This window comes from Oryctolagus cuniculus, chromosome 10 (genome assembly GCF_051225735.1).
Source record: "Oryctolagus cuniculus isolate XC-2025 breed Fujian yellow rabbit chromosome 10, ASM5122573v1, whole genome shotgun sequence".
NCBI classification, from domain to species: domain Eukaryota; kingdom Metazoa; phylum Chordata; class Mammalia; order Lagomorpha; family Leporidae; genus Oryctolagus; species Oryctolagus cuniculus.
In genome coordinates, this window is record NC_142876.1 from 87084912 (window position 1) to 87110343 (window position 25432).

At 43.9% G+C, this 25432-nt stretch overlaps 1 protein-coding gene across 7 annotated transcripts in view; it reads right to left on the reverse strand.

Annotated features, from left to right (window-relative positions):
- The window catches only part of ATXN7 (ataxin 7), a 160759-nt gene that overhangs the window by 46755 nt on the left and 88572 nt on the right, over positions 1–25432 (reverse strand). For all 7 annotated transcript variants that reach the window (XM_070049965.2, XM_051852241.3, XM_089305990.1 and 4 more), the window contains one exon: positions 10467–10571. In XM_070049965.2, coding sequence (XP_069906066.2) covers positions 10467–10571 — 105 coding nt within the window. The remainder of the gene's footprint in view (positions 1–10466; positions 10572–25432) is intronic.

Here is a 25432-nt window from a genome sequence, read left to right on the forward strand (position 1 = left end):
GGGAGTGCAGTGGAGGATGGCCCAAGTGCTTGGACCCTGCACCCCATGGGAGACCAGGATAAGTACCTGGCTCCTGCTATCGGATCAGCGCGGTGCGCTGGCCGTGGCAGCCACTGGAGGGTGAACCAACGGCAAAAGGAAGACCTGTCTCTCTCACTGTCCACTCTGCCTGTCCAAAAAAAAAAAAAAAAAAGACTAGACAATTGTTCCACCAAAAAAAAAGCCAAATAAGCAAACAAAAAAAAAAACCAACTGAAAATAAATGACTCCCAAACTTGGCATCGCCGTAATAATTTTTTCTACTCCTACAATCTTCATAAAATGTCTAAAGATGGAATATAATAATACATCAAGGCTTTTCATTCAAGTCAGTTTGCTTCATTAGTAATACATGTTCACACACAAGTTTAAAGAACAACTTCCTGATCCATAAGCTAGTCAACCCATCCAGCAGCCTGAGCTGAAAACCACCCATGAGTCATCCCCCTCCCCCCCTTCCTTCTCCAGGTTGCTCCTGCCCAGGCCACAGGCAAGCCCTGCAGCCTTTACGCTTCAATGCAGATTTCAGTCCACTGATGCTCCAACCCTGGTCTGATCCAGCTTCCATCAAAACAACTCACAGCAGCCCACTGACTGGTCTCCTTTACTCCACTCTTGCTTTCTGCGTTCCATTCGGCACCCCAAAGCAGATCAAGACACTTTGCAGCACAAAAGTCTCCAGTGGCTTTGTGTTGCCTGCACTGCTGAACCCTGTATCCTTTAGTGGCTTGCAAGGCCCCCTTTGTCATCTGGCCCTGGCCCTGCCCTGCTTCTTCAACTTCAACCTGGACCCCTTTCATCCTTGTACATCTGCCTCCTCCTCACTGACCATTCTGACAAACTCATTTCCACGTCAGGATCTCTGTAGTTGCTACTACCTCCATGGGAAGCACCCATCTCCAGATCAGCTTCTCAGGAAGGTTTATCTAAGGTGGCCTGCCCCAGGCCTTCTCTCCCACACTTTTCCTAGCATTCATTACTTGAAATCATCTTAAATCACTTTATCTTTCTTTATTGACCTTCTCAATCAGAATATGAATGAGATCAAAGACACTGCATTTTTAGTTCAGTGGGCAGCAGTACCTAGCACACAGTAAACACCCAATAAATACTTGTTAAATATAGGAATAATATCATTCTTGCTTTTGCTAACAGTGTTTAAAGCATTCTCAAAGGCACACACATTAATAAAAATTGTTACAAGTAAAAGGAAAAAAATACATTACCCAGAAATTAAAATACTGCTCCTAGGGCTGGCATTGCAGCATAGTGGGTAAAGCTGCCACCTGCAGTGCTGGTATCCCGTATGGGCATTGGTTCAAGTTCAGGTATTCCACTTCCAATCCAGCTCCCTGATAATGTGCCTGGGAAAGCAGTACAGATGCTCCGAGTCCTTGGACCCCTGCATCCACATGGGAGGCCTGGAAGAAGCTCCAGGTTCCTGGCTTCGGATCAGCCCAGCTCAGGCATTGAGGCCATGTGGGGAGTGAACCAGTGGATCGAAGACCTTTCTCTCTCTCTCTCTCTGCCTTTGCCTCTCTGTAACTCTGCCTTTCAGATAAATAAATAAATCTTTAAAAAAAATGCTGCGCCTTCAAACGGCATCAATATCATGTTACAGTCACCTGCTTATTACACAACCAAGAAAAAGAGGAAAAACTACACTGACTGGGAGAGAACAGTTCTTTATCTGATGCTACTGCAGCTACTTGAAATTTTAAATTAGCACTGTTTGGCTGGTAGAAAAAAATGAATATACTATATTTTATATCATGCTACTTAGTGACAAGATTAGGTCCAATAGTCAACTTAAAGCTTCCTTTGAGAGATAAACTGATGTCCTCCTTGACATCACTCATGTTTTAATATGTCTAGCCCCCTTCGCTCCCATCCCTAAATTTTCCCCCAACAGCCAGACAAAAGATCTGATGTATCACCAAAAGAAGGGTGAAGGATTTTTTCCTCTGTCACATGTTTCAAAGTTAATACTGACTGCAGAAATAAATATGCCTGCAATCTCTAAAGCAGCTCCAAAATGTTACAAGACTCATCAAAAGAGGAGGTTAGCTGTGGGTACTTACTATGATTTAAGGTTAAATGAAGTTGGGCCAGTGCTGTGGTGTAGCAGGTTAAAGACCTGGCCTGGGTGGTGGTTTGAGACCCAGCTGCTCCACTTCCAATCTAGCTCTCTGCTATGGCCTGGGAAAGCAGAGGAAGATGGTCCAAGCCCTTGGGCCCCTGCATCCACTTGGGAGACCCGGAAAAAGCTCCTGGCTTCGGACTGGCGCAGCTCCGGCCATTGTGGCCAATTGGGGAGTGAACCATCGGATGGAAGACCTCTCTCTTCTCTATTTCTCTGCCTCTCCTTTCTCTGTGTAACTCTTACAACTAAATGAATAATTAAAAAAAAAAGTTAAATGAAGTAAAAGAGGCAGGACAGAAATCAAGTAACTATGCTAAATCAATTATCTACCTATTCCCACTGTCAATACATGTTCACATTAAGTTCCTTTACAGGTAACGGTTTCACAAAGGCCAACCCAGCTACTCCAAGAAAACTGAGAATTCTACCTGAGCCAGAACATCTGCCACTAATAACATTTTTGTGACACTTGGAATTTATACAATCGTCTATGAATTTCTTTAAACTCTACACATCCTTATAATATGCAAGAGAAAATGTTAGTAGCCAGAAAACATGGCCTAGATATATCTTATCTGTGTAAATTAAATTTAATACAGGACTTTGATCTGTAAACTGGGAATAAAATTCACTGGATGGGTTGTTAAAAACAAGAAATGAGATAATATACATAAAAATGCTTTGTAAATCATCAAGTATTATTAAAAGTTATCACTACTATAGCCTGTGGACTGATGAATGAATGCCAATCCTACAAAGATTAATTGTCACTGAAAGCTGCAAAGCTGAAAAAGACCCGGCATATTAATGTCTAGTGGCCAAATTTAGCACTTGAGAGAAAAAAGAAACACTTTTTCTTTATCCAAGAATAACTACTCCATAATGAAGTAACATAACTCAATCAAAAACCACCCAGAGCTGTTACTTTACAGGTCTCAGTCAATCAGAAGGCAAAAGCAGAGGGGCTGTGTGTTCTTTCTTAAATAGCAAAACCTCTGCTTTGTGATGCAGATTAACTTAATTACACCATGGAGATTGCTGGTCACAGCCCTGTGAAATGTCAACAATGAGAACCAGCATTTTAGCCAGACCAGAACCAACTCATCAGATCTCTCAGAGTAAGACTCATTTTGCTCTTACACCAACATTCTTTGAAACCAATTAATCAGCTCTAAAGAGTATGAGTAATTTTTCTTATGAGTAACTGACTCATCTTCTGATGAAAATGACATTTGAGAAAATATAATTTAGGCTGGCATGTAAAAGAATCCAAACCACCTCAATGCACATCAAGGGACATTAAGTCCAAGCAATGTGTGTGGCTGTTAATTTCATAGGATTTGTAGTAACTACAAGTGGAGAAAGCTGTAATATCTCTACAGTATTTCTGCTAAAGCTACTCTTATAAAGTTGTGAAACAGCCAGACTTAAGACACCTTGTATGCAAATGGAGGTCTGAGAGAGGGGCCGATGTTTTACAGGGAGGCCTTATGTTGGTTACCAAAAGACTTAAGCGCCGCTGGTGCGATGTGAACTACAAATTGATAAATGACAAAGGGTACCTGTCTGCCATGATCCTGTTGTGGATCAACATGAGGGTCTCGAATTCAGCTTCCAGGGTCTGGTATTTCCTAGGGCTAGCACTGTCTCAGTAGACAGACACTCCTTAAACATGAGGGGAAACTAGATCCAATAGCTTGGGCTGCTGTATCCCAAAAGTAGGCATCAAACCTCAACAGTAATATTAAAGCACAAGTGCAATTTCTTTGGAATCTCTTTAAACTCTTGGGCTACCACCACACTACCACATGAGTAAGACTTGCTCATAACATGCTGTCTCTATTTTAACACAGGGAGCAGGCCTCAGGCTCAGATTCAGCACCAGAAGAGCATCAAGAGACAATCAAACAGCATTCTTTTCCCTGCACATATCTTTACATCTACCATCTTTTACAGCAAATAACATCAGCTTCTCACTTCATGGTGCCATAAGATTTTCTCTGTAAGTGCATTTATTTAAATAAAAGTGGCTTGATTTAGAGAAAAATGTGTAGAATTTAATAAAGAAATTAGTAATAAATAGTAATAAAGCTAGGACCTGTTGAAAATTAGGGAAAAGTGGCTGAGCCATGTGTCACCAATGAGTCCTTGCTCAGAGATTCAGGCTAACCCAACAGGTGAACCAATGTTCAGCTAATCTGGAACAAAACACAACCATGGACACTTGCAAGTGGTTTCAACTGAGGACAGTGATCTTACACGTGTCTAAAACCAATTAACATCACTTATCTATTTTCCCCAAAGAAGATCATCCCTGTGTCAGCATAAAGACACAGAAATTAAGGTGTTGCTCATAAGCAAACACAAGGAAGCAGCAGAGAACACAGCAGTGAAGGGTGCAGTCTATGGGAATGATGACAACCACTGAGAAGCTCTCTCAGCATTCACTCTAAAGGCAGGTGCTACATCACCCCTAACCCTGGGCTGATCTCACCTGCCACTCCCTGAGTACAGGTATGCAAATGTAACAGGACCACACAGTTTATGTTCTTCAGTTGTCAGCTTAGGACTATCAAGTATATTAGTAGCTTATTGACTGGCAAAGACACCCCTCTCAAAAGAATAGTGCTTTTGTCACTAGCCACCATCAAAGCCCTCTGTCATACTGAAATTTTTAGAGGCACATAACACAAACATTTAGAAATCAGCTTTAAAACAAAGAGGGCTCTCTCTTCCTGCCACTGTTGCTAGACTCCACAAATCTCTGTCTTGCAATCTGCGTCCGTCACTATGCCAGGCACAGGGACAACAGAGTGGACAACATCTCCTGGCAGATCTGCTGATGTATCCTGGCTAGTGCTGTGTCAGCACCTGCCTAGGGAGCCGCTTCAAATGCAGATCCCTGGGTTCCGACCTTAGAGAATGGACCTTGCGAAGCTGCCTACTTAGAAAACTTCCCTAGGACTCAGATGCAACTTTGAGATCCACTGATTCCAACTGTACTTTTAAATCTGAAATCAGCAGTAAGAACATTTTTCTCTTAAAAATACTGAGTAACTAAAGAAAAATATAAGACATACTGAAGTATTTCAAAACATTGAAACATCAGGAAAACATGGTGTTACTGTGTAGGTCCCAAGAAGGAACACAATCTATACTATGAAAGCTACCAGCCTGAAAAGTCACAAACAAAAGACACTGCAATCAGTCACCATCACTGCCCAAATAGAAAACCGAGTTAATCATTAATTCCCCAAAAGGCAACTCAGCTAGCAAAACACTCCATGGGTGTCTTAGTACTCTGGGTAACAAGCTGCTTACCAATTCCCACCCACTTTATCACCCCCTAACTCACAAGGCTTCTGTGCCTGGAGCGTCCTTTCTTGTGCTGGCTGCAGTGACTTTAAAGGAACTGCCTGGGAAGATTTTGTAGTAACTGCTCGCTTGTTCATAAAAGTCACACACAATTACCAGTAATACACAAATTCACTGAGGAATTGCCCATGTTTTCACCAATTTCATTGAAAGAAAACACAATCTTTCCTTGGCAGCAATGGGTTCTTCCTAACGCAGATGGTGTCCGACTAATAATGGCTTGACTTAGGACTTTGCAGCGTTACCATGGTGTCAAAGTGATATGCATTCAGTAGATGCTACACTTCAAAGTTTGAATTTGGATCTCTTCCAGGGCTAGTGATACTCAGTGCAATCCTCTCTCATAACGCTGAGTGAGCCAGTGAGTGCAGTGCCCCATCAGGAGTATAACACCCAGAACTCAGGCTGTGTTGTTAAGCCGCGATGCTCAGCAGGTTTTGTGTGTGAAACTCGTTTCAGTTTACAATGAGTGCACTGCCATGTAAACTCCACTGTAACTCAAGGGGCATCTCCACCGCAATAAATAAGTTACCATGGCTATTTGCCAAGATTCTGAATTTGACATTTCTTGGTTGTTACTATCTGTAGACAAGAATGCAAGAACTACCCTTCTGGAATTTGATAGAAAAAAAGCAAAGGGTTTCAACAATACTTCCAGTGGTCAGCACTGGAAATGGCTCTTGGTCTTGGGTACCCTGCCCATTTCCCCTGCCCTGCAGGTGAGTGGTATCTCCCTTACCCTTCATTGAGTTATTTCCCCAACCCCTCCATCTCCAAACCACTTAATTCCACCAGGCCTTTCTTCTCTTCACTGGTACTTCAAAGAGGCGGCACTCCTTCCCCATTCCCCAGTGGAACTCCTCTTTGGAACACTTGGCTCTCATCCTTCAACCAAGAACCCCACTTCTCCTTTTCTCTTAAAGATGTATTTATATGAAAAGAAAGGTTACCGGGATGGAGAGGCAGAGGGGAAACAGGGAGAAAGGGGAGACAGAAAGGTTTTCCATCTGCTAGTTTACCCCTCAAATAACTGCAATGGTTGGGACTGGGCCAGGAACATAGAGCCTGGAACTCCATCCCAGGTCTCCCACATGAGTGGCAGGGGTCTAAGCACTTGGGCCATCTTCCGTTGCTTTTCCAGGCACATCAGCAGGGAGCTGGATTGGAAATAGAGCAGCCAGGGCTTGAACCTGAGCTCATATGGGATGCCAGCATCACAGGTGGCAGTTTAACCTGCAACACCACAATGCCAGCCCCCGACTCTTTCCTATCCCTAGAAGCTCCCTTGTCACTAGTGGGACGCCAGCACCCCCATGCAGTAGCACTGTCAGTCCTATCTCCTGCTCAGCTGCAGAAGACATGGGGTGTGTGGATCTTGCACTCATATTTGCTTCTTTACAAGGTTCAGGTTACCCTCATCCCTCTGTCACCCAACAAGCATCTCACTAAGAGATGCTGTGCTGGTGTAGGTAAACACAAAAGGCAGAAATACGATATTAAGTGCTATTCCCAATACATATGCTGACATTCTGAGAGGGAGACGCAGAGTTTTCTAAGAAGTTTCCATGAAAATATGCCATGATCAGAGTCAAGTGCACCTGGCAGAGGGAATCAAGAGAGCCTCTTTCTGCCTAAGGAAGTCCTGGAAGAGTTAACACCTGTAACTGATCTTGCACTAATCCATTGTACTCATCAATCCTCTGTAGCGCCACTAAGTCACATCTCTGTTTCTGAACAATCGCTAATAGGTTCGCACCGCCATCAAGGGAAGGGACTCTGTGGACAATGAGGCCCTGTGAGTTGGTCCTAGCCTACCTCTGCAATGTGTCATCCACAGGTGGGTACGTCAACTCCTGCCAAAGGCGATGCTGTGCAGCACATTCCAGACAGCCTGGAATTTCCTGCCTCTGAGCTTACTCCCATCACCTGCTGTCAGCCTGGGGCCACCAGACATGGCTGGTGTAAGTAGTGTAGTCTATCTTCATCAAAACATTCTCCATTTTAGGGGATTATAGGTGATTTTTAAAAAATATGTATTTCTTGGGGCCAGCGATGTGGCGGAGCGGGTGAAGCCGCTGTCTGTGGCACTGGCATCCCATATGGGTGCCAGTTCAATTTCCGGCTGCTCCACTTCTGATCCAGCTCCCTGCCAATGCTCCGGGGAAAGCAGTAGAAAATGGCCCAAGTACTTGCAACCTTGTACCCACACTGGAGACCCAGAAGAAGCTCTTGGCTTCCCATCAGGCCAGCTTTGACCACTGTGGCCATTTGGGGAGTGAACCAGCAGACAGAAGCCCTCCCCCTCTGTCTCTTCCTAACTGTGCCTTTCAAATAAATAATCTTACACACACACACACAGTATATATTTGCTACAACAGATATTCCATGGCTAAACACTGAAATAAAATTACACATGTAGGGGGCCAGTGCTGTGGCATTTGGGGAATGAATCAGTAGATGGAAGATCTCTCTCTGCCTTTCAAATAAATCTCTAAAAAAATATTTGAGAGACAGAGTTCACAGGTTCACTCTCCAAATTCCCACAACAGGTGGGTAAAGCCACCGCCTGCAGTGCTGGCATCCCATAGGGGCGCCAGCTGGAGTCCTGGCTGCTCCACTTCCAATCCAGCTCTCTTCTGTGGCCTGGGAAAGCAGTGGAGGATGGCCGAAGTGCTTGAGCCCCTGAATCCATGTGGGAGACACCGAAGAAGCTCCTGGCTCCTGGCTTTGGATCAGCCCAGCTCCAGCCATTGCGGCTATTTGGGGAGTGAACCACTAGATGGAAGACACTGCTCTCTCTCAGCCTCTACCTCTGTAACTCTTTCAAATAAGTCAATAAATCTTTAAAAAAATTATACTTGCGAAAATAATCTGCTCTATTCTTCAAACCCTAGCAGGCAGGCTATTTTCACAGCAAGCCTTCTCTGAGTTACCTGTCAAGAAATCCTCAGCGTCCCTCTTTATCCTTAAGGCGCTGGACAGTTTTGTGACTTTAGACCAACACCATCCTGTACCTACAGCTACACCTTTCTCTCTCTCAACTCCACTACATACTAGGTACTATATGAGGGGCTGTGTTATTCATTTAACTAGGTACTATATGAGGGGCTGTGTTATTCATTTAACACCACCAGGAACCTAGGAGCAGACATTACCACCCCTGGACAGTAACAAAGGAAGCCAAGGTTGGGAACTCACTCAAGGCAAAGAAGTAAGTTATGCTTTTTGCAGATTCAAACTTAAACTTAGTATAGGCTAGCTTGAAAATTCTTAATGGCAAAATGCTGGGAAATTAACCCAATTTGTCTTTTCTGAGTCTAAAGCAGTGAGGTGTCATCTAATTCCTCTTTGCACTCATTCTGGGACCTTCCCAAAGGCCTCCCTGAAAAGGATTAACTCACAAAACCTTTTTATGATTAATTGAAGATTTACTCAATGGGAAAAAAATGGCAGGATGTAGACTATGATGGTGTGACTGTTCAAACAGCAGCAGTACCAACAGGAAGCCCTGTTCTGGCTTTAAAACGCAGGTAAAAACCACGCAGTATCCCCAGCTTTACCGCTGCATGGTAGCCACACTCCAGCTCCGTCTCATCTGTAAACTATTCCCCCTACTTCTACTTTTCTCCCACATTTTGCTCTCCACAAATCCACCACTGAGATGAGACTGTGCTACTCCCTTATAGAATCCCTCCAAAGACTCCAAGCTGCTTCTGCCCACACCCTGTGAATGATCAGCTATCTGCCTAGAATGCTGACACCTGCAGTTTCTACTTCCCTTCAACAAGGACCCTAGGGCAACACTGGCCTCCTGCAAGACTGCATGCTGGCTGTTCTCTCTGCATTGAAGGTGTTGATTCCAGTTCCCTGCCTGGGTTGCTCCTTCTCATCTCGTGGGGCTCAGTTCCATTATCAACTACTGGAACACTTTTTTTTTTTTTCCTTTTTTCCTGACAGGCAGAGTGGACAGTGAGAGAGAGAGACAGAGAGAAAGGTCTTCCTTTCCGTTGGTTTGCCCTCCAATGGCTGCCGCGGCCGGCGCACTGTGCTGATCCAAAGCCAGGAGCCAGGTACTTCTCCTGGTCTCCCATGGGGTGCAGGGCCCAAGCACTTGGGCCATCCTCCACTGCCTTCCCGGGCCACAGCAGAGAGCTGGCCTGGAAGAGGGGCAACCAGGACAGAATCCAGTGCCCCGATAGGGACTAGAACCCGGTGTGCCGGTGCCGCAGGCGGAGGATTAGCCTATAGAGCCGCAGCGCCGGCCTCCCCTATCATTCTATTTTAAACTTGCATCTGTACTAGTTTGAGCAATGAGGACTGCAAACTTCATGGGGGCAGCAATCATGCTGCAGCCCCAGTGACAGAACCAAGGTGGGCACTCAAATACTTCCGAGTTACAACAGAACCAAACTAGCCATAAAAACCAAGTTTTATAATCCGATCTTATCCTTCACATTGACAGGCAGCATCATGACAATGCCAAACGAGCATATGCAGATCTTTAAAGATTTAACACACACGACGCAGCACTACTAAACTCTCATGTTTCCGAATCGCACTTCCTTTGAAAAAGGTTCACATTACGTGTATACACAACTACAAAATTTGCTGAATTCACAACCAGCAGCTTTGTCATAAACAAACCTGTTAACTACTCTGATGCAGTATTTTGAAGGAGATTTCATAAAAAACTCTTTGCCTAATTTCAGTAAGGACCAGAAAAATCACAAAATTACTTTCAATAAAAATCACAAAATACTCAACATCTGATAGATACTTCTATGAACTAGAAAGCCTGCTTCCTGCCGGGGTAGGGTTAATTACATAAGCACACCATCACTGGCCTTCAGTTTAATCCTGCTTTACCTTTTACCTTCTAATAATGATTTTTAAATGGTTCCACACTTACCATAATGTGATTGAAATGCCTGCGGTTTGACAACCTGATTACAGTCGTTACACACCACCAAGTAGAAATCATCATGGGCTGGACAGAGACCAAATATTGGCATGTCTGCAACAAAGAAACAGAAGGTCACTCACTCATCTGGTTCTGACTGATATGCCCCCATGTGGAGTAGCAACACATTTTAAAGGAGCTGTCATATTATAAAGTGCAGCAGGACAAATGTCCCCCCCACTTTAAAACTGACCCATACAGCACACTCTATTAAGAGATTAAATCAGGCATACAGAGAAACTTTACAAAGGGTTAAAATGACATCCACTGAAAATCATCATTATGAGGCAAAATGGACAAATCTATTCAGATACAAGCAATGAATGCATTTGCACAACAAAACAACTTCAGATGAACTCTACCAGTGATTATGGGGAAGAAGCTGCAACCACATAAAATGATTAGTGATTCACAAAGCAGTTATCACTGAATGGTTTCATTTGTTTAATTATGCATTCAATTTCTATGGTCCCTGAGAGTTCTAGGGAATAGTTAAGAAGTGGAGAAGCTTCCCTGAAGAGTGTAAGAAGAGTATAACCATCGGTTCCACCATCACATAATACACAGAAATTAGGATCACATTTTTTTTTTCCAATACACTATAACTTCTAGTCCTTTTGCTTACATCATGACGCCAACAGACAAATGGAACTTGGGTACAGACAAAGCATCTCATACGTTAATATCACTTTGATTACCAGAACTGGGCAGGATCTAAAGTATTGGTTTTTTTTTTTTTTTTGAAATTTTAAGATATCAAGTTAATTGAAAAGCAAAAGTGAAACTTTTTATATATATGACAAACTGAAAATTACTTGATACCTTGAAAAAAAGGTTCCCCAAAAGATCCCAATTTAATTATTAAAACATTCCAGTGAAGAGAGCTGAGAATTTAAACCGAAATATAGACTTAGAGAAGATTTCAAAATCAGTGATTTTAAACAAGTATTCTGCACTACTTAGGAAATCTACAGTGAATGGGTAATTAGCTGTGTAAGTAATGAGCCTTACATTACACTGGCAATTTAGTAAATGTTTTATTTCACCAAATATCAAGTTTAAAGGGTGAAAGAAAAAATCTAAAAGTTTACCAGCACTGCTTTTTCTTGCCTTCAAGATTTAATTTCACAAAGAGTGGGTAAACTTGGTGGTTTTAAAAAAAGAGAGAACAAAGTAACCGAAGGAGATATTAAATGAAAATAATCTCTAAAATAGGGGCCAGTGGGTTAAGCTAGGCCACTGCCTGTGGCGCTAGTATACCATATGGATGTCAGTTTTAGTCCTGGCTGCTCCACTTCCAATCCAGCTCCCTGGAAAAAGCTGCGGAGGATGACCCAAGTGGTTAGGGCCCTCGCACTCACTTGGGAGACTCAGACGAGGCAACTGGGTTTGACCTGGCACAGCCCTGGCTGTTGCAGCCATTGGGGGAATAAACTAGTGGTTGGAAGATCTCTCTCTCTCTGACTTTACCTTTCTCTCTGTAACTATGCCTTTCAAATAAATAAATAAATCTTAAAAAAAAAAAACACCTCTAAAATATCAAGTTACTGATCTAATATCTACACATAGCTTCAGCTCAGATTTTCCAACAGTTTCTATTACACAGAACTGTAGGCAGCTAGCTGGCAAAAGAAAGTATCTCAGGATCCAGCAAGACTGTGGGATGCAGCCACAGCACTGCTTCTCTGTGTCATCTCTTTCTACCTCTGCAGACACAATGATTCCCACTGTGAAAAAGAAAAGGGACTCACAGAGAAGAGAAGGACTTACTCAAACCTGGTATCTGATGCTCACAAGGAGGGCTAGGATTTATTTTTAAGATGTATTTATTGGGGCCAGTGCCGCAGCTCACTTGGCTAATCCTCTGCCTGCGGCGCCAGCACCCAGGGTTCTAGTCCCGGTCGGGGGGGACACCAGATTCTGTCCGGGTTGCTCCTCTTCCAGGCCAGCTCTCTGCTGCGGCCTGGGAAGGCAGTGGAGGATGGCCCACGTGCTTGGGCCCTGCACCCCATGGGAGACCAGGAAAGGCACCTGGCTCCTGGCTTCGGATCGGCACAGCGTGCCGGCCGTGACAGCCATTTGGGGGGTGGACCAATGGAAAGGAAGACCTTTCTCTCTCTAATTCTGCCTGTCAAAAAAAAAAAAAAAAAAGAGAGATGTATTTATTAGAAAGTGATTTATTTGTGAAAATGAGATAGAGACAGAGAGATGAGTTGGGGAGGCAAGGGAGTGGGAGAGAGAGAGGGTAGGGTAGAGAGGGAGGGGGAGGCAGAGGAAGATGGAGAGGAAGAGGGGGAGGAGGGGGAAGGGAGAGGTGGGAGAGGAATAGGAAGAGAGAGAGAGAGAGAGAGAGAGAGAGAGAGAGAGAGAGAGAGGAAGGGGAGGGAGAGAAAATGAATGAATCTTCCATCCACAGGTTCATTCCCCCAAATGGTTGAAATGGCTTCAGCTGGGCCAAGCCAAAGACAGGAACCCAGAGCTCCTGGCCTCCTACATGGGTGGCAATGGCCAACTACTTGGGCTGCTTTCCCAGGCACATTAGCAAGGAGCTGGATAGGAAAGTGCAACATCTGGGTTTTGAACCGACACTCTGATACGGGATGTGGGAGCACAGCAGCAGTTTAAACCACCATAGCATGGAACTTGCACCAAGGGCTTGGATTAGTTCATCTTCGAGTACACAGGGATAATGTCTATTCCTTCAGAATTTCAACTCCAATAATGTGAAATGTCAGGACCTCAACCCTTGACTGCACAAACGGATTCAGTAACTTAAGACGTTTCCAACAGACTGCTGACTTCTGTGACTAAGCTTAATTATTTAATAAAAAAAATAGGAGTCAAACAATGTGCTACTTTCCTTGACAGCATGCCCACATCGAGTTAAATATAGTACATGCAGGAGAAGGCTGAAGGTTATATCCCAGGTAGTGATACACACACACACAAACACACACACACACACACCACACACCACACAAACACACAATAACCTATTTTCTATGGCTGTTTCTTGACACAACATATCATTCTTAAATATTTAAAACAGTTTGCCATCCACATACCCCTATGCCATATGCCTCCAACAGGACTACTAGCAAAGAAATTCAAATTATACAATATAGTAATACCTATAAATTATAACTGAAAAGTATAAAATGTCTATCAAATCAACTATTTCACTAACAAAATCAACTCATTTTGTTTTACTAACAGTACTTAAAAGAACATTAAATAAACAGTCTCATTTTCATTCTCAGTTTCTGTGATGCACTGGTCTGTGGTTTCCCACAGCACCCAACGTCAAACAATGCTGTTTAGAATATATCAAGATGCTAGATATCAGGTATTTCTGGTGAGCCGTTCCATAACTCTTTAAAAGTAAAGCAATTCTAAAATATAAACTGTACCGATCCTTTCAAGTAATGAGGATTCAAATCTGCTACAATGGTGTTTACACAGAGAACTGTTCTTTTCTGTCCTGCCTCCTTTATTTCTTCTGTGAGACTGACAGCAGGTAATACTAGGAGGCTAAGGGTCCTTCTTGAAGGGTCCACGAATACGGACTTCTGTAAACATACCAATTTCCTCAGTAACTGAAGCTCATTTGGAATTGATGACAGTAATGATGATGTTCATAATGATTAATGTTGACATTTATCATTTATTAATCATTTATATTATCATTTATTAAGCACTTTTTATATGGTTTATCCCATTTATTTCTAACAAGAATCTTGCACTATAATCTTCCTTTTACTTGTGGAGAAATCAATCTAATATCATGCAGCAAGAAAACAGTACAAGTAGGACTTGGCTTTGTGTGACATGTAAACTCAGTTCTCAATCTCTCAGTAGTACATCACATCAACCTAAAATGTGTGCATGCATGTACAAATACACACAAACCCTGTGGAAAGAAAAATGGTATATTTAAACCCACTCTATGAAATCTAGTTCCTATTATGAAAATTTGAAGCAACTTTCATTTTAGCTTTCTAAATTCTTTACCTTCAGATATCCTTATTCGGAAGCAAGCTAGAGGAAACAAAATAATTTAAATGCCCCCCTCCCCCCAAAACAGTTCTATATCCCTTTTCTGCACTGGAACATTCCAGAGGCCTTAGCAACAGGAACAGAGTGTGGAATGTTGTGGCAACCGAAGAAATGAAATAATCTGTGTGAGAGACAGTGGACATGCTTCTGAATACTTGCAGGGCATACACAGTCACATCAGCCTCTTTACAAACCAGCACGTGGATCTCGCCCAAGCACAGGGAAACGCTTGATTTACAACAGAAAATACTGAGTTAATAAAAATGAGTTCAATTATACAATTCAAATATTTACAAAATTCTCTTTAAATAAGTAACAAATCATTAATTATGTACTTGAAAGTAATTAAAAGTTTTTAAATTGGACTTGAATGCACTGATTCTGAACTAACTTGAAAGAAGAGACATCACTGCTGTGTTAAGTCCTGAATCTTATTCAGGATTTGACTAACTCAGCTCACACATCTCGGCCATCTTGTACCCGAGGCCAGAATCCTAGGAATGGCTAGGTTTAAGCACATGGACATGGGAGCACACGTATGTAGGAACTCCACAGTCACATACAGAAGGCAGGCCCCATTCGGGAAACTGTACCCACAACAGTGGCAAATGTATCCGGTTACTTTGGGTCTGCTAGGTCCAGTCTGAGGACTGTACTTAATAACAGTGACACTTCAAAGTCACAGCAAAACATTTAACCTCTGGAGTACCCTGAGTGTCTCCCTTCTCCCACGCATCCAAATTTCTACATGCCAACACCCACATTTCTCTCTCTAATCCAGACTGCTCCTCAGTTCTGTGAAGACAGACCCCGTCATCTGGATGTCTTATGTGTGTCTCACAAAGAACAACAATGTTGAAGGGAGTTTTACTCTTGACCCTGACCTGCTCCTTGCCCTCTAACAACATTCCCCCTTTTGGGTAAATGATACTACTCATACTAAGAACCCTGGTTTCATCTCTGACTCCTGTGTCTCCCATCACATCCAGAGCCCCAGCAGGCCTGATCAGCTCCACTCTAAAACCTGCGTCCATTTCCCTCAACTCCCACAGCCATTGAGGTATGAGCCTAAGGTAGTTTCTAAGTGGCCTATAATACCCTCCAAAAGATCATTAAGGAGACTCGAACTGTTGATCACAGCACCTCACTCCTCCGTCTGCAATTTTCCAGTGGCTTCCTGCTCCTTTTGGTACACAATCCCAGCCCTTACCAAGGCCCTGACAGATGAGTGTCCAGCTCGGCCTCACCCTCTGTCCTGTGCCACTCTCTCCTTGGCTAGCTCCCCTCCAGGCTCACTGACCTCTTCTACACACAGACACACAATCTCTTTCCCAGCCAGGCCCTGCCCCGGTTCTTCACCTAAAGCCTGGCACATTGTCCCACGTCAGATCTCAGCTTGGCTACCAACCCTTCCAAGGAGTACTCCCTCCCCTCCTCAGTTAGCTGCCCTCTATCTCTGGAATTTTAGTACAGTGGCTCAGAGCATGAGCCACTCTGTCACTCTAAATCCCGATTCCCTCATTCAAGAGGAATGAAAGACACAATGGGAAAGTTCTGTTACCACTTCAAACTTTGATTTCTTCACTTGTCAAATAATGGTGCTCATAGCAGCTCCCTCAAAAGTCAAGACTTAAAGAGGTAGCTAGCCAAGGAAGTGCTCATTCCATGTGTCCACACCATGCATTCCTGTTGACTGATCAGGAAACCACGACATGCAGACACTGACATCTCACAAGCTCCTGCACAGCATAGCCAAGATTTGACCCCAGGCCTGCTGGACTCTAGAGTTCTCCCAGAATCAGCGCCTTCCATGCCACTGTCACTGCCCAAGGCCAGGGTCCAGAGGCCTCTACTCTTGTGGACAGGTCTCAACAGGACCAGAGCTTCTCCCTGGTGCAGGCTCTCCTATGCTGGTGCCAGAGCCACCATCTGTAAAGGAGTTAGTTAACAACACTCCTCTACTTTAAGACCCCTACTGTGAAGCCAGACACCTGGCCTGCTTGAACCCCTGGCCTGCTTCTCTGCAAGCAAAGCCCACCCCCACCCCCAACTCCACCCACCAGCCTGAGTCGATCTGCTCCTGGCTCTAAAATAAGTCAGCATCCCAGAATGTGCCTGGCTCTCTCACAACCCTAACTTTTGTTCAGAGCAACTCCTATGCACAAAAGCTCTTCTCGCCAGTCCGCAAATCCCATCATTCACCAAGAACTAGCCCCAGACGCCCTGTCTGCTGGGCTGGAACTCACATCATCTGCATTTCCTCTCTAGCTCTTCCCTCACTGACGTATGACTTATGAATGAAAATTTATAAACCCAAACCTCGAGTCCTGTCTGCAAGCATACTCCTTGCCTTGCCTAACACAAACTCTGAGAAGTGAGCTCTCGTGGTATGCTTTTGGCATCTGGGACTCTTCTAGAGCTTCTAGTTGGCCTTAGGATAACGACTGAGATCCTTGATGAGGCTTACCAGGCCCTGGACAGCCTGGTCTGCCTCTCCATATGCGGTCCCTCCAGCTTTGGATTTGTTCTTAGCACACATACTCCAACCCCCTGTCACAGCACCCTGGTTCTTGCCCTTCTCTCTACCCGGCACTGCCTTCCCCGGATCTTACTGGCTTGCTGCTCTATGTCACCCAGCCTTAGCTTCACTGTCACTGCTCTGCAGACCTGGCTAAACAAGACCTCTGACTAGCCTTGCCACTCAGAACCACCCTGCATCTGTGGCTTTCCATCCAGCTGTGTGAGACACACCCTCTTCCCGTTAGACTTACGTTCCACATCTGTCTTGTCCACTGCTCTACAGTACCTAGTGTGCCTAACCAAACTGACGGAAAGCCCCTAAATGTCTGTTAAGCACCACTTGACACACAGCAATTAAAACATGAGTTTAAATCCCTACAATGCTATTGTACACCAGAAGGTTATTATCATGCCTTTATGTCATTTGACAACACACGGTCATCTACTAGAATTCGGCAAGCTGTTCAGTAAGACAAAAGTTTAAGCTCAGTAGCCTTAACACAGGGTCTGACACCTGCAGGCAGTTTCTGGTAAAATTCCCACATGTACGAGTCTGATTCCCCAATATGCACACTGGCAAATCCCCTCTTGGAGTAAGTCCAGTGGGATACCTACCAACGGTTTTGCAGTCAGGTCATTTGGATTCAAATTCCTACCATTTCTCTTGTCAGCTGTGCGAGCATGATTAAATCAATCATCTAGCTTCTGTGAACCTCAGTTTCCTTGTCCTTTCACAAAGCCATTTGCACCAACTACAACTCATTACTGTCAGGATTAAATCAACTAATCCTTGGACAGCACCGAGTGCTGAGCATGCAGTAAAGGCTCCGTAAATGTCAGACACAGAAAGGAGAAAAATAAAATCATCATACAAAAATTGTCTCACAGGTAAGTGGTATATATTCAAACAGCAATAGAATCTAGTTTACAATGTGAGCTGAACTATGAAGCAGTCTCATGCTCCCATTGCTCACCACACAGTTCTCTCCGTAGGCCAAGGGAACAGCAGGGCAGAACTGCCCGTGGCTCCACCCTGCAAGCCGGAGAGAACAGCAAGACTTTCAACAAGCAAGCCGTAAGTGGCGGAAGGGAACGCTGGCACAGTGTAGATGGACTCTTACTGTAAAGGGGGTGATCTTCAAAGGCTGCTGCAGAAGTCAAGAGTGCGAAAGAACAAGCTAGCTCAATGAAGGTAACAGAAATCAGTCTGAATACAGGCTGTGAAAACCCTATAAAGAGTTAGGAGACCATGGGCATGGTAGGATGCAGGAGCAGGAATGCACAGATGCCATTTCTTCCTTCCTCACTGCAGCTAACATAAATGCACAACAGGCTGGACACACAGCATGCAAGACACAGTACGCAGGGCCAGGACTGTGATGTAGCGGGTCAAACTGCTGCCTGTGGCAGTGGCACCGGCACCCTGTATGGGTGCTGGTGTCAGTTCTGGCTGTTCCACTTCTGACCCAGTACCCTGCTAATGTGCCTGGGAAAGGAGCAGAAGATGGCCCCAGTCCTTGGGCCCCTATACCCACGTGGGAGATCTGAAGAAGCTCGTGGCTCCTGGCTTAGGATATGCCCAGCCTTGGCCTCTGCTGCCTTTTGGTGAGTAAACCAAAGGATGTAAGCTCCCTCTCTGCCTCTCCCTCTCCCACTCTCTGTAACTCTGCCTTTCAAATAAATAAATAAATCTTAAAAAAAAAAACATATATAGTGGGGCCGGCGCTGTGGCACAGCAGGTTAATGCCCTGGCCTGAAGCACCAGCATCCCATATGGGCGCTGGTTCAAGACCTGGCTGCTCCACTTCCAATCCAGCTCTGCTGTGGCCTAGGAAAGCAGTGGAAGATGGCCCAAGTCCTTGGGCCCCTGCACCCATGTGGGAGACCCGGAAGAAGCTCCTGGCTCCTGACTTCAGATCGGCACAACTCTGGCCATTGTGGCCAACTGCAGAGTGAACCATCGTATGGAAGACCTCTCTCCCTCTCTGCCTCTCCTCTCTCTGTGTAACTCTGACTTTCAAATAAATAAATCTTTTTAAAAAATAGTTTACTATTTCAATTGAGCATACAGGTTAAAGGCTCAGCATGTGGTCACTTACTTGCCTGTACCTCCATTCGCTCATCTGCAATGGCTTAAGTTAATAACTAACACACAGGCTGTTAGGAGGACTGAATGAGTACATATGAAATGCTTACGCCAGTAGCAAGTGTGAGCCATTTTTATTACCTTAAACATCACTATCCTTAGGGTCTTTGAGCTAAAAATGCCTTTGTTTCTGCAGGCTCATTCCCTCCAGTAATCCCAATATTGTTTTTAAATCCTTCATGTCTCATGGCCCAACCTTGGCGGTTCTCCACTGCAGTCAAAATGAGAAGCAGCATTTATGAGGCTCTAACATCTGCAGCCTCAGACAGAGACTCTCTGCCTACTGTCCATTTGGGCATCTGACCTCCCAGACACTGATGCCAAATTCTACCTCGAGGACTTGGTTAGTTCTGCTTCCTCTCTAGGAGTGCTTCTCCTGGTTGACTCCAGGTCTCAGCTTACATTTCAGTGGAAAGACCTTCCTCCCAACTGCCCCACTTAAGGCAAGCTCCTGTCTCTTCAGACAATTCTCTCTCATCACTCAGTAGCTAATTGTTGTGCTTTGGCTCCCTTCTTAAGATGTAAGCTCATGAGGACAATGCCCTCATCTGCACAGCATGGCACCTGGTACACACAAAGTTCTTAACAAAAGCATCTGATGACAGCCTCAGATTGCCAGAGTTCAGATTCCAACCCTATCAATCACCAGGAATGAGTCATTATTGTTATCTGTAAAACAGGGATGGTAGTAGTAGCCATCTTAATGGGTACTTACATGTATGAAGAGAGTATCTATTCATCCCTTATTACTGTGCAAGGTTATGTGCTAGGAAAATTAACATGTTTACAATTATTTCTATTTTTTACTGCCACAGTGATGCAATGCTACCACCTCCAATCTCTGCTAGTCGGCAAATATCACCTCTTGTACCACTGTGGTCCAGTATTTTTTGTGTCAGCTGTTACAGCAAGGACTCTTACTCATTCATTTCACTGGTTAAACACATGAATGGTTACTATGGCAAGGCACTATTCTAGCTACAGTTTTTACAACAATGAACAAAAATCACAGCAAAGTGCTAGCACTCCCCCATCCTCCAAAAAGCCCAAGAAGAAGTGATACTTACGAGGATATTCAAAAAGTTCATGGAAAACAGAATTCAAAGATAGCTATTTTGATGCAAATTTTTCTAATCCATAGTTTATCACAGTATGTCTTTTCTAAGCTTTTGAAGATGCTTCATATAACAAACACAGTGAGTGTTTCTTGTGTTCCAGATAGAATGCTAGGTATTGGGGTCGGCACAGTGGCATAACAGGTAAAGAGGTAAAGCTGCCACCTGCAAAGCCAGCATCCCATAGGGTGCCTGTCTGAGTCCTGGAAGCTCCACTTATTTAAGACACTAACCTTCACATTTTAAAAAAAAATTTAAAAGGCAAAAGTTAGAGAGAGGCAGAGGCAAAGAAAGATAGAGGACAGAGAGAAAGGTGTCTTCCATCTACTGGCTCACTCCCCAGATGGCCACAACAGTCAGAGCTGGACCCATCCCACGCGGGTGCAGGTATCTAAGCACTTGGGCTATCCTCTACTGCTTTCCCAGGTCACAGCAGAGAACTGGATTGGAAGTGGAACAGCCAGGACTCAAACTGGCACCCACATGGGATGCCAGCACTGCAGGTAGCAGCTTCACCGGCTACACCACAGCACCAGCCCCTGTTCCACTTCCCATTCAGCTCTCTGCTATGGCCTGGGAAAGCAGTAGAAGATGGCCCAAGTCCTTGGGCCCCTGCACCTGCACTGGAGACCCGGAAGAAGCTCCTGACTCCTGGCTTCAGATCAGCGCAGCTCTGGCCATTGAGGCTATGTGGGGAGTGAACCAGCGGATAGAGGACCTCTCTCTCTCTCTCTCTGTAGCTCTGCCTTTCAGATAAATAAATCTTAAAAAAAAAAAAAAAAAAAAAAAAAAAAAAAAAAGGCTAGGTATTAACTCATTTTACCTCTTGAAGTCAATATTCCCACTTAGCAAAAAACAAGTGAAGAAAAAGGAGACAGCCTGCTGTTAAATCAGAGCCAGAAGTAAGCAGCAGGGATCTGAAGGTTGGCTAGTGCCAAGCACGTGCCTTCACCATTTCACTTACGCAAGTCCCTCCTCTGCTCCACGCTCACCTCAGTTCTTCTCTGCCTCTTCCAGGAAATCCTTGCTCTTCTCCAGGCTTTGGGAAAGTCAACCAGCATGTTTGGAGCGCACAGCAGTCACCTGCAGGGACCTCTACACTGTCCGCTCGTGCTGCCACTAAAAGCATTCCTCCCGTAACAGGAAGCTCAGCCACATTCATGTGGGAAATGTCTTTAAGAAACCTGAGGGATGTGCAAGGTTGTTCTCTACATGAACTGAGCTGTTATTACTATAGTCAGTCTCAAACTTGTTTCTACAGATGATGTCAATACTCAGTAATCCAAAGTATTAGCAACAATATTTGAAAGTTTGTGGCCGGCACCGTGGCTCACTAGGCTAATCCTCCGCCTTGCGGCGCCGTCACACCGGGTTCTAGTCCTGGTTGGGGCGTTGGATTCTGTCCTGGTTGCCCCTCTTCCAGGCCAGCTCTCTGCTGTGGCCAGGGAGTGCAGTGCTTGGGCCCTGCACCCCATGGGAGACCAGGAGAAGCACCTGGCTCCTGACTTCGGATCTGCGCGGTGTGCCGGCCACAGTGCGCTGGCCGCAGTGGCCATTGGAGGGTGAACCAATGGCAAAGGAAGACCTTTCTGTCTCTCTCTCTCCCTGTCCACTCTGTCAAAAAAAAAAAAAAAAAAGTTTGTAATTGCTGTTAAATGGGCTTTAGTCTCAGTTAGAAAAGGCTAAGACAGAATTTTATTCCCATTCTCCACAAGTACATCTCCAAAACTTCTATGAACTCTGCTCATTAAACCAACTATATTTTTCTTTCATTACAAAATGTTTAAAGTTGGAGGCAACAGAATGCTCACCCCTCAAAAACAAAACAAAAACCAGAAATAAAAAACTCAATCTGTGGATCAGCACTGTGGCATAGTGGGTTAAGCCACAGTTTGCAGCATTGGCATAACATATACAGGGGTCAGTTCAAGTCCTACTTGGTCCATTTCTGATCCAGCTCCCTGGTAATGTGCCTGGGAAAGCAGCAGAGGATGGCCCAAGTGCTTGTGTCCCTGCACCCATGTGGGAGACCTGGATGAAGCTCTTGGCTTCGGCCTGGCCCAGCCTGGCCGCTGTGGCCATCTGGGGAGTGAACCAGCAGATAGAAGATGTCTTTGTATATATGACCGCTCTCCTCTTTGTCTCTCTCTCGCTGTAACTCTTTCAAATAAATAAATAAATCTGTAAAACAAAACAAACCCTCAGTCTGCAACCTGCCAAAATGTATGTGGTTTGGGGGCCTGTCTGAACAAAACATGTAAATAATGTCAATAAATACTGAAATTTAAGAAAGAAAAGTGATGAGGTAGACATTCAGCACAGCTGTTAAGATCCCACTTGGGACTCCGACAAGTGATTCCAGCTTCCTGCTAATGCAGACCCTAGGAGGCAGTACTGATGGCTCCAGTATCTGAGTCTTTGCCACCCATGTGGGAGACCAAGAGGGAGTTTCAGCTCATGGGCATTTGGAGAGTGAACCAGTGGCTAGGAGGTCAGTCAATATCTGTCTGTCTCTCTCTCTCTCTCCATATTTCTCTTCAGAAGAAAAAAAAAGATGTTTCCAGTAAATAGCATCCAACAGAAAACCAGAGGATCAATGAAGTACATAAAATATTTCTGTCTAATATTCATTCACCACCATGTGCAAATGGCTGGTCTTATCACAGTGATCTTCCACAGGTTAAGAGTCAGAAGGGCTTTTGCTGTCATTGTAAGGAAATTGAAATTCAACACCTGGGACAGAAGAGAGGAGGAAAATACCAAAATCCTGGGAAACCAAAGTTTGGGAAGGCAAGTATGGCTACCCTAGTAACCAATACGGCAGTTTACATGACAGGCTTTCTATGTGTTTCTTACGCTATTCCTCAAAAAACTGTCAGCAAACTCTGACCTCTCAAGTCAGAAACCAAGCCTTCAATGCCATGTGTCCTGTATCTGGACAGGCCTGGAAAAATCCTCACTGAATTTTATTTTCATCACTGCCATTCAGCTAAGTGTGCAGCCTGGGGTACAATGAGGATTCTAAAAGTCCACCCATCAACTGTTTTGTACCCTCCAATTCAGTACTTCAACATTGGGGCTCCCTATTTTTGCACTTGAAAAAAATGCTGCAAACACAATCCACCATAGGTAATAGGAAGACTGAACAAGATACTTCTTGGAAAATGCTTAGCTCTACATCTAACACGGTGAAGAGAATGTATATGAGGGCTCAATAAAGAGTCGGTTTATTTTATTGTCATCAATATTGTGCCTATGTTGATTTAATCTCAGGACTCAGTTAAGAATAACATTGCTTTTGTCCAAAAGGCAGACAGTACTGCAATATTACAGGTCATGTTATCTTGCATGTCACCTAAAGAAAACCATGGCTCTCTGAGACTAAGACTCACATTAACCATGTAATGGTACTGGCTACTGACCTATCTTTATGTTTTAAACGGTTAGTCTTAAACAGACCATATTCTCAACACATCTCAACAAATTTACAAGTAGTGAAACCATACCAACTATGTTCTCTGACAATAAGAGAGTAAAACTAGAAACCAGAAGCAAAGATAATGAAATCTCTGAACACTTGGAGATTAAATTTACACTTCAAACAATTCATTAGTCAAACAGAAATAAACTAAAACTGAAAAGAAAAACACAACAAATTAAAATTTGTGGGATGCAACAAAAGCAGTGCTGAGAGGAAAATGTGTAGCACTAAACGGATATACTAAAAAGTTTTTTTTTTTTTTTAAAGATTTATTATTTGAAAAACTGTTACAGAGAGGCAGAGGCAGAGGCAGAAAGAGAGGAGGGAGAGATACTCCATCTGCCAGTCTACTCCCTAGTTGGCTACAACAGCTGCAGTTGGACCCACTTGAAGCCAGGAGCCTCTTCTCGATCTCCCATATGGTCACAGAGGCCCATGCACCTGGGCCATCCTCTTCTGCTTTCCCAGCCATCACAGAGAGCTGCATCAGAAGTGCAGCAGCCAGGTCTCAAACCGGCAACCATATGCCATTACAGGTGGCAGCTTTACCTGCTAAGCCACAGTGCTGGTCCCCAATAAAGTTTCAGATCAATCTCACACCTTAAAAAGCTAGAAAAAAAAAAAAATCCAAAGTAACTAGAAAGAACAAACAAAATCAATAAAACAGGGTGGAGGAAGGAATCAATGAAACAGAAAACTAGTTCTTTGCAGTGTCAATTGTTAAATCAACAACAGAAGTCACTGTGCACTTGCTCCCCATGAAGGACCTCTGTCCTTATGTGTGTTGTACTATGAGAATTAATAGGAAAACTAGTCTTCAAACAGTACTTTCTATGTTGTGTGTCTATATGGGTGCAAACTGCTGAAATCTTTACTCAGTATAGAGTTGATCTTCTGCTGTATATAAAGATAATTAAAAATGAATCTTAATGAAGAATGGGATGGGAGAGGGAGTAGAAGATGGGATGGTTTGCAGGTGGGAGGGTGGGTATGGGGGGAAGAACTGCTATAATCCAAAAGTTGTACTTTTGAAATTTATATTAACTGAAAGTTTTCTATAAAAAAAAGGAAACTAGTTCTTTGCAAAGATCAATAAAATTAACAAATCTCTGGCAAGAATGGTTGTAGTCCAAGGACAGAAGGAAGGCTAGTCAATATTTGAAAGTCAAACAATGTGACCCATGATATTAACAAGCTAAGAAAAAGCCTACCCGATATCAATTGATGAAAGAACTTGATGAAATTAAATAACCATTTATGACCAAAAAAACCCAGACAACATCAGAAGGAGCCTTAACTTGATAAATAGGATTTATTTAAATACACACACACACACATACGCACACCTTCTACACCTGACATCATAACCAAGAGAGAATATAGGCTTTCTTACGGGAATCAGCACAGTTTCCTTCCTGCTATTCAACACAGAAGCAGAAGTTCCAGCCAGAGAAATAAGGTAAGAAAAGGCAATAAAAGGCATGTGGACAGGAAATGAAGAAATAAAACTGCCCATGTTCACAAAAATGATGTGATAGTCTGTATTAAAAAATCCCAAAGAATCTACAAAAAAACCTCTTCAAACTTAGGACTTAGA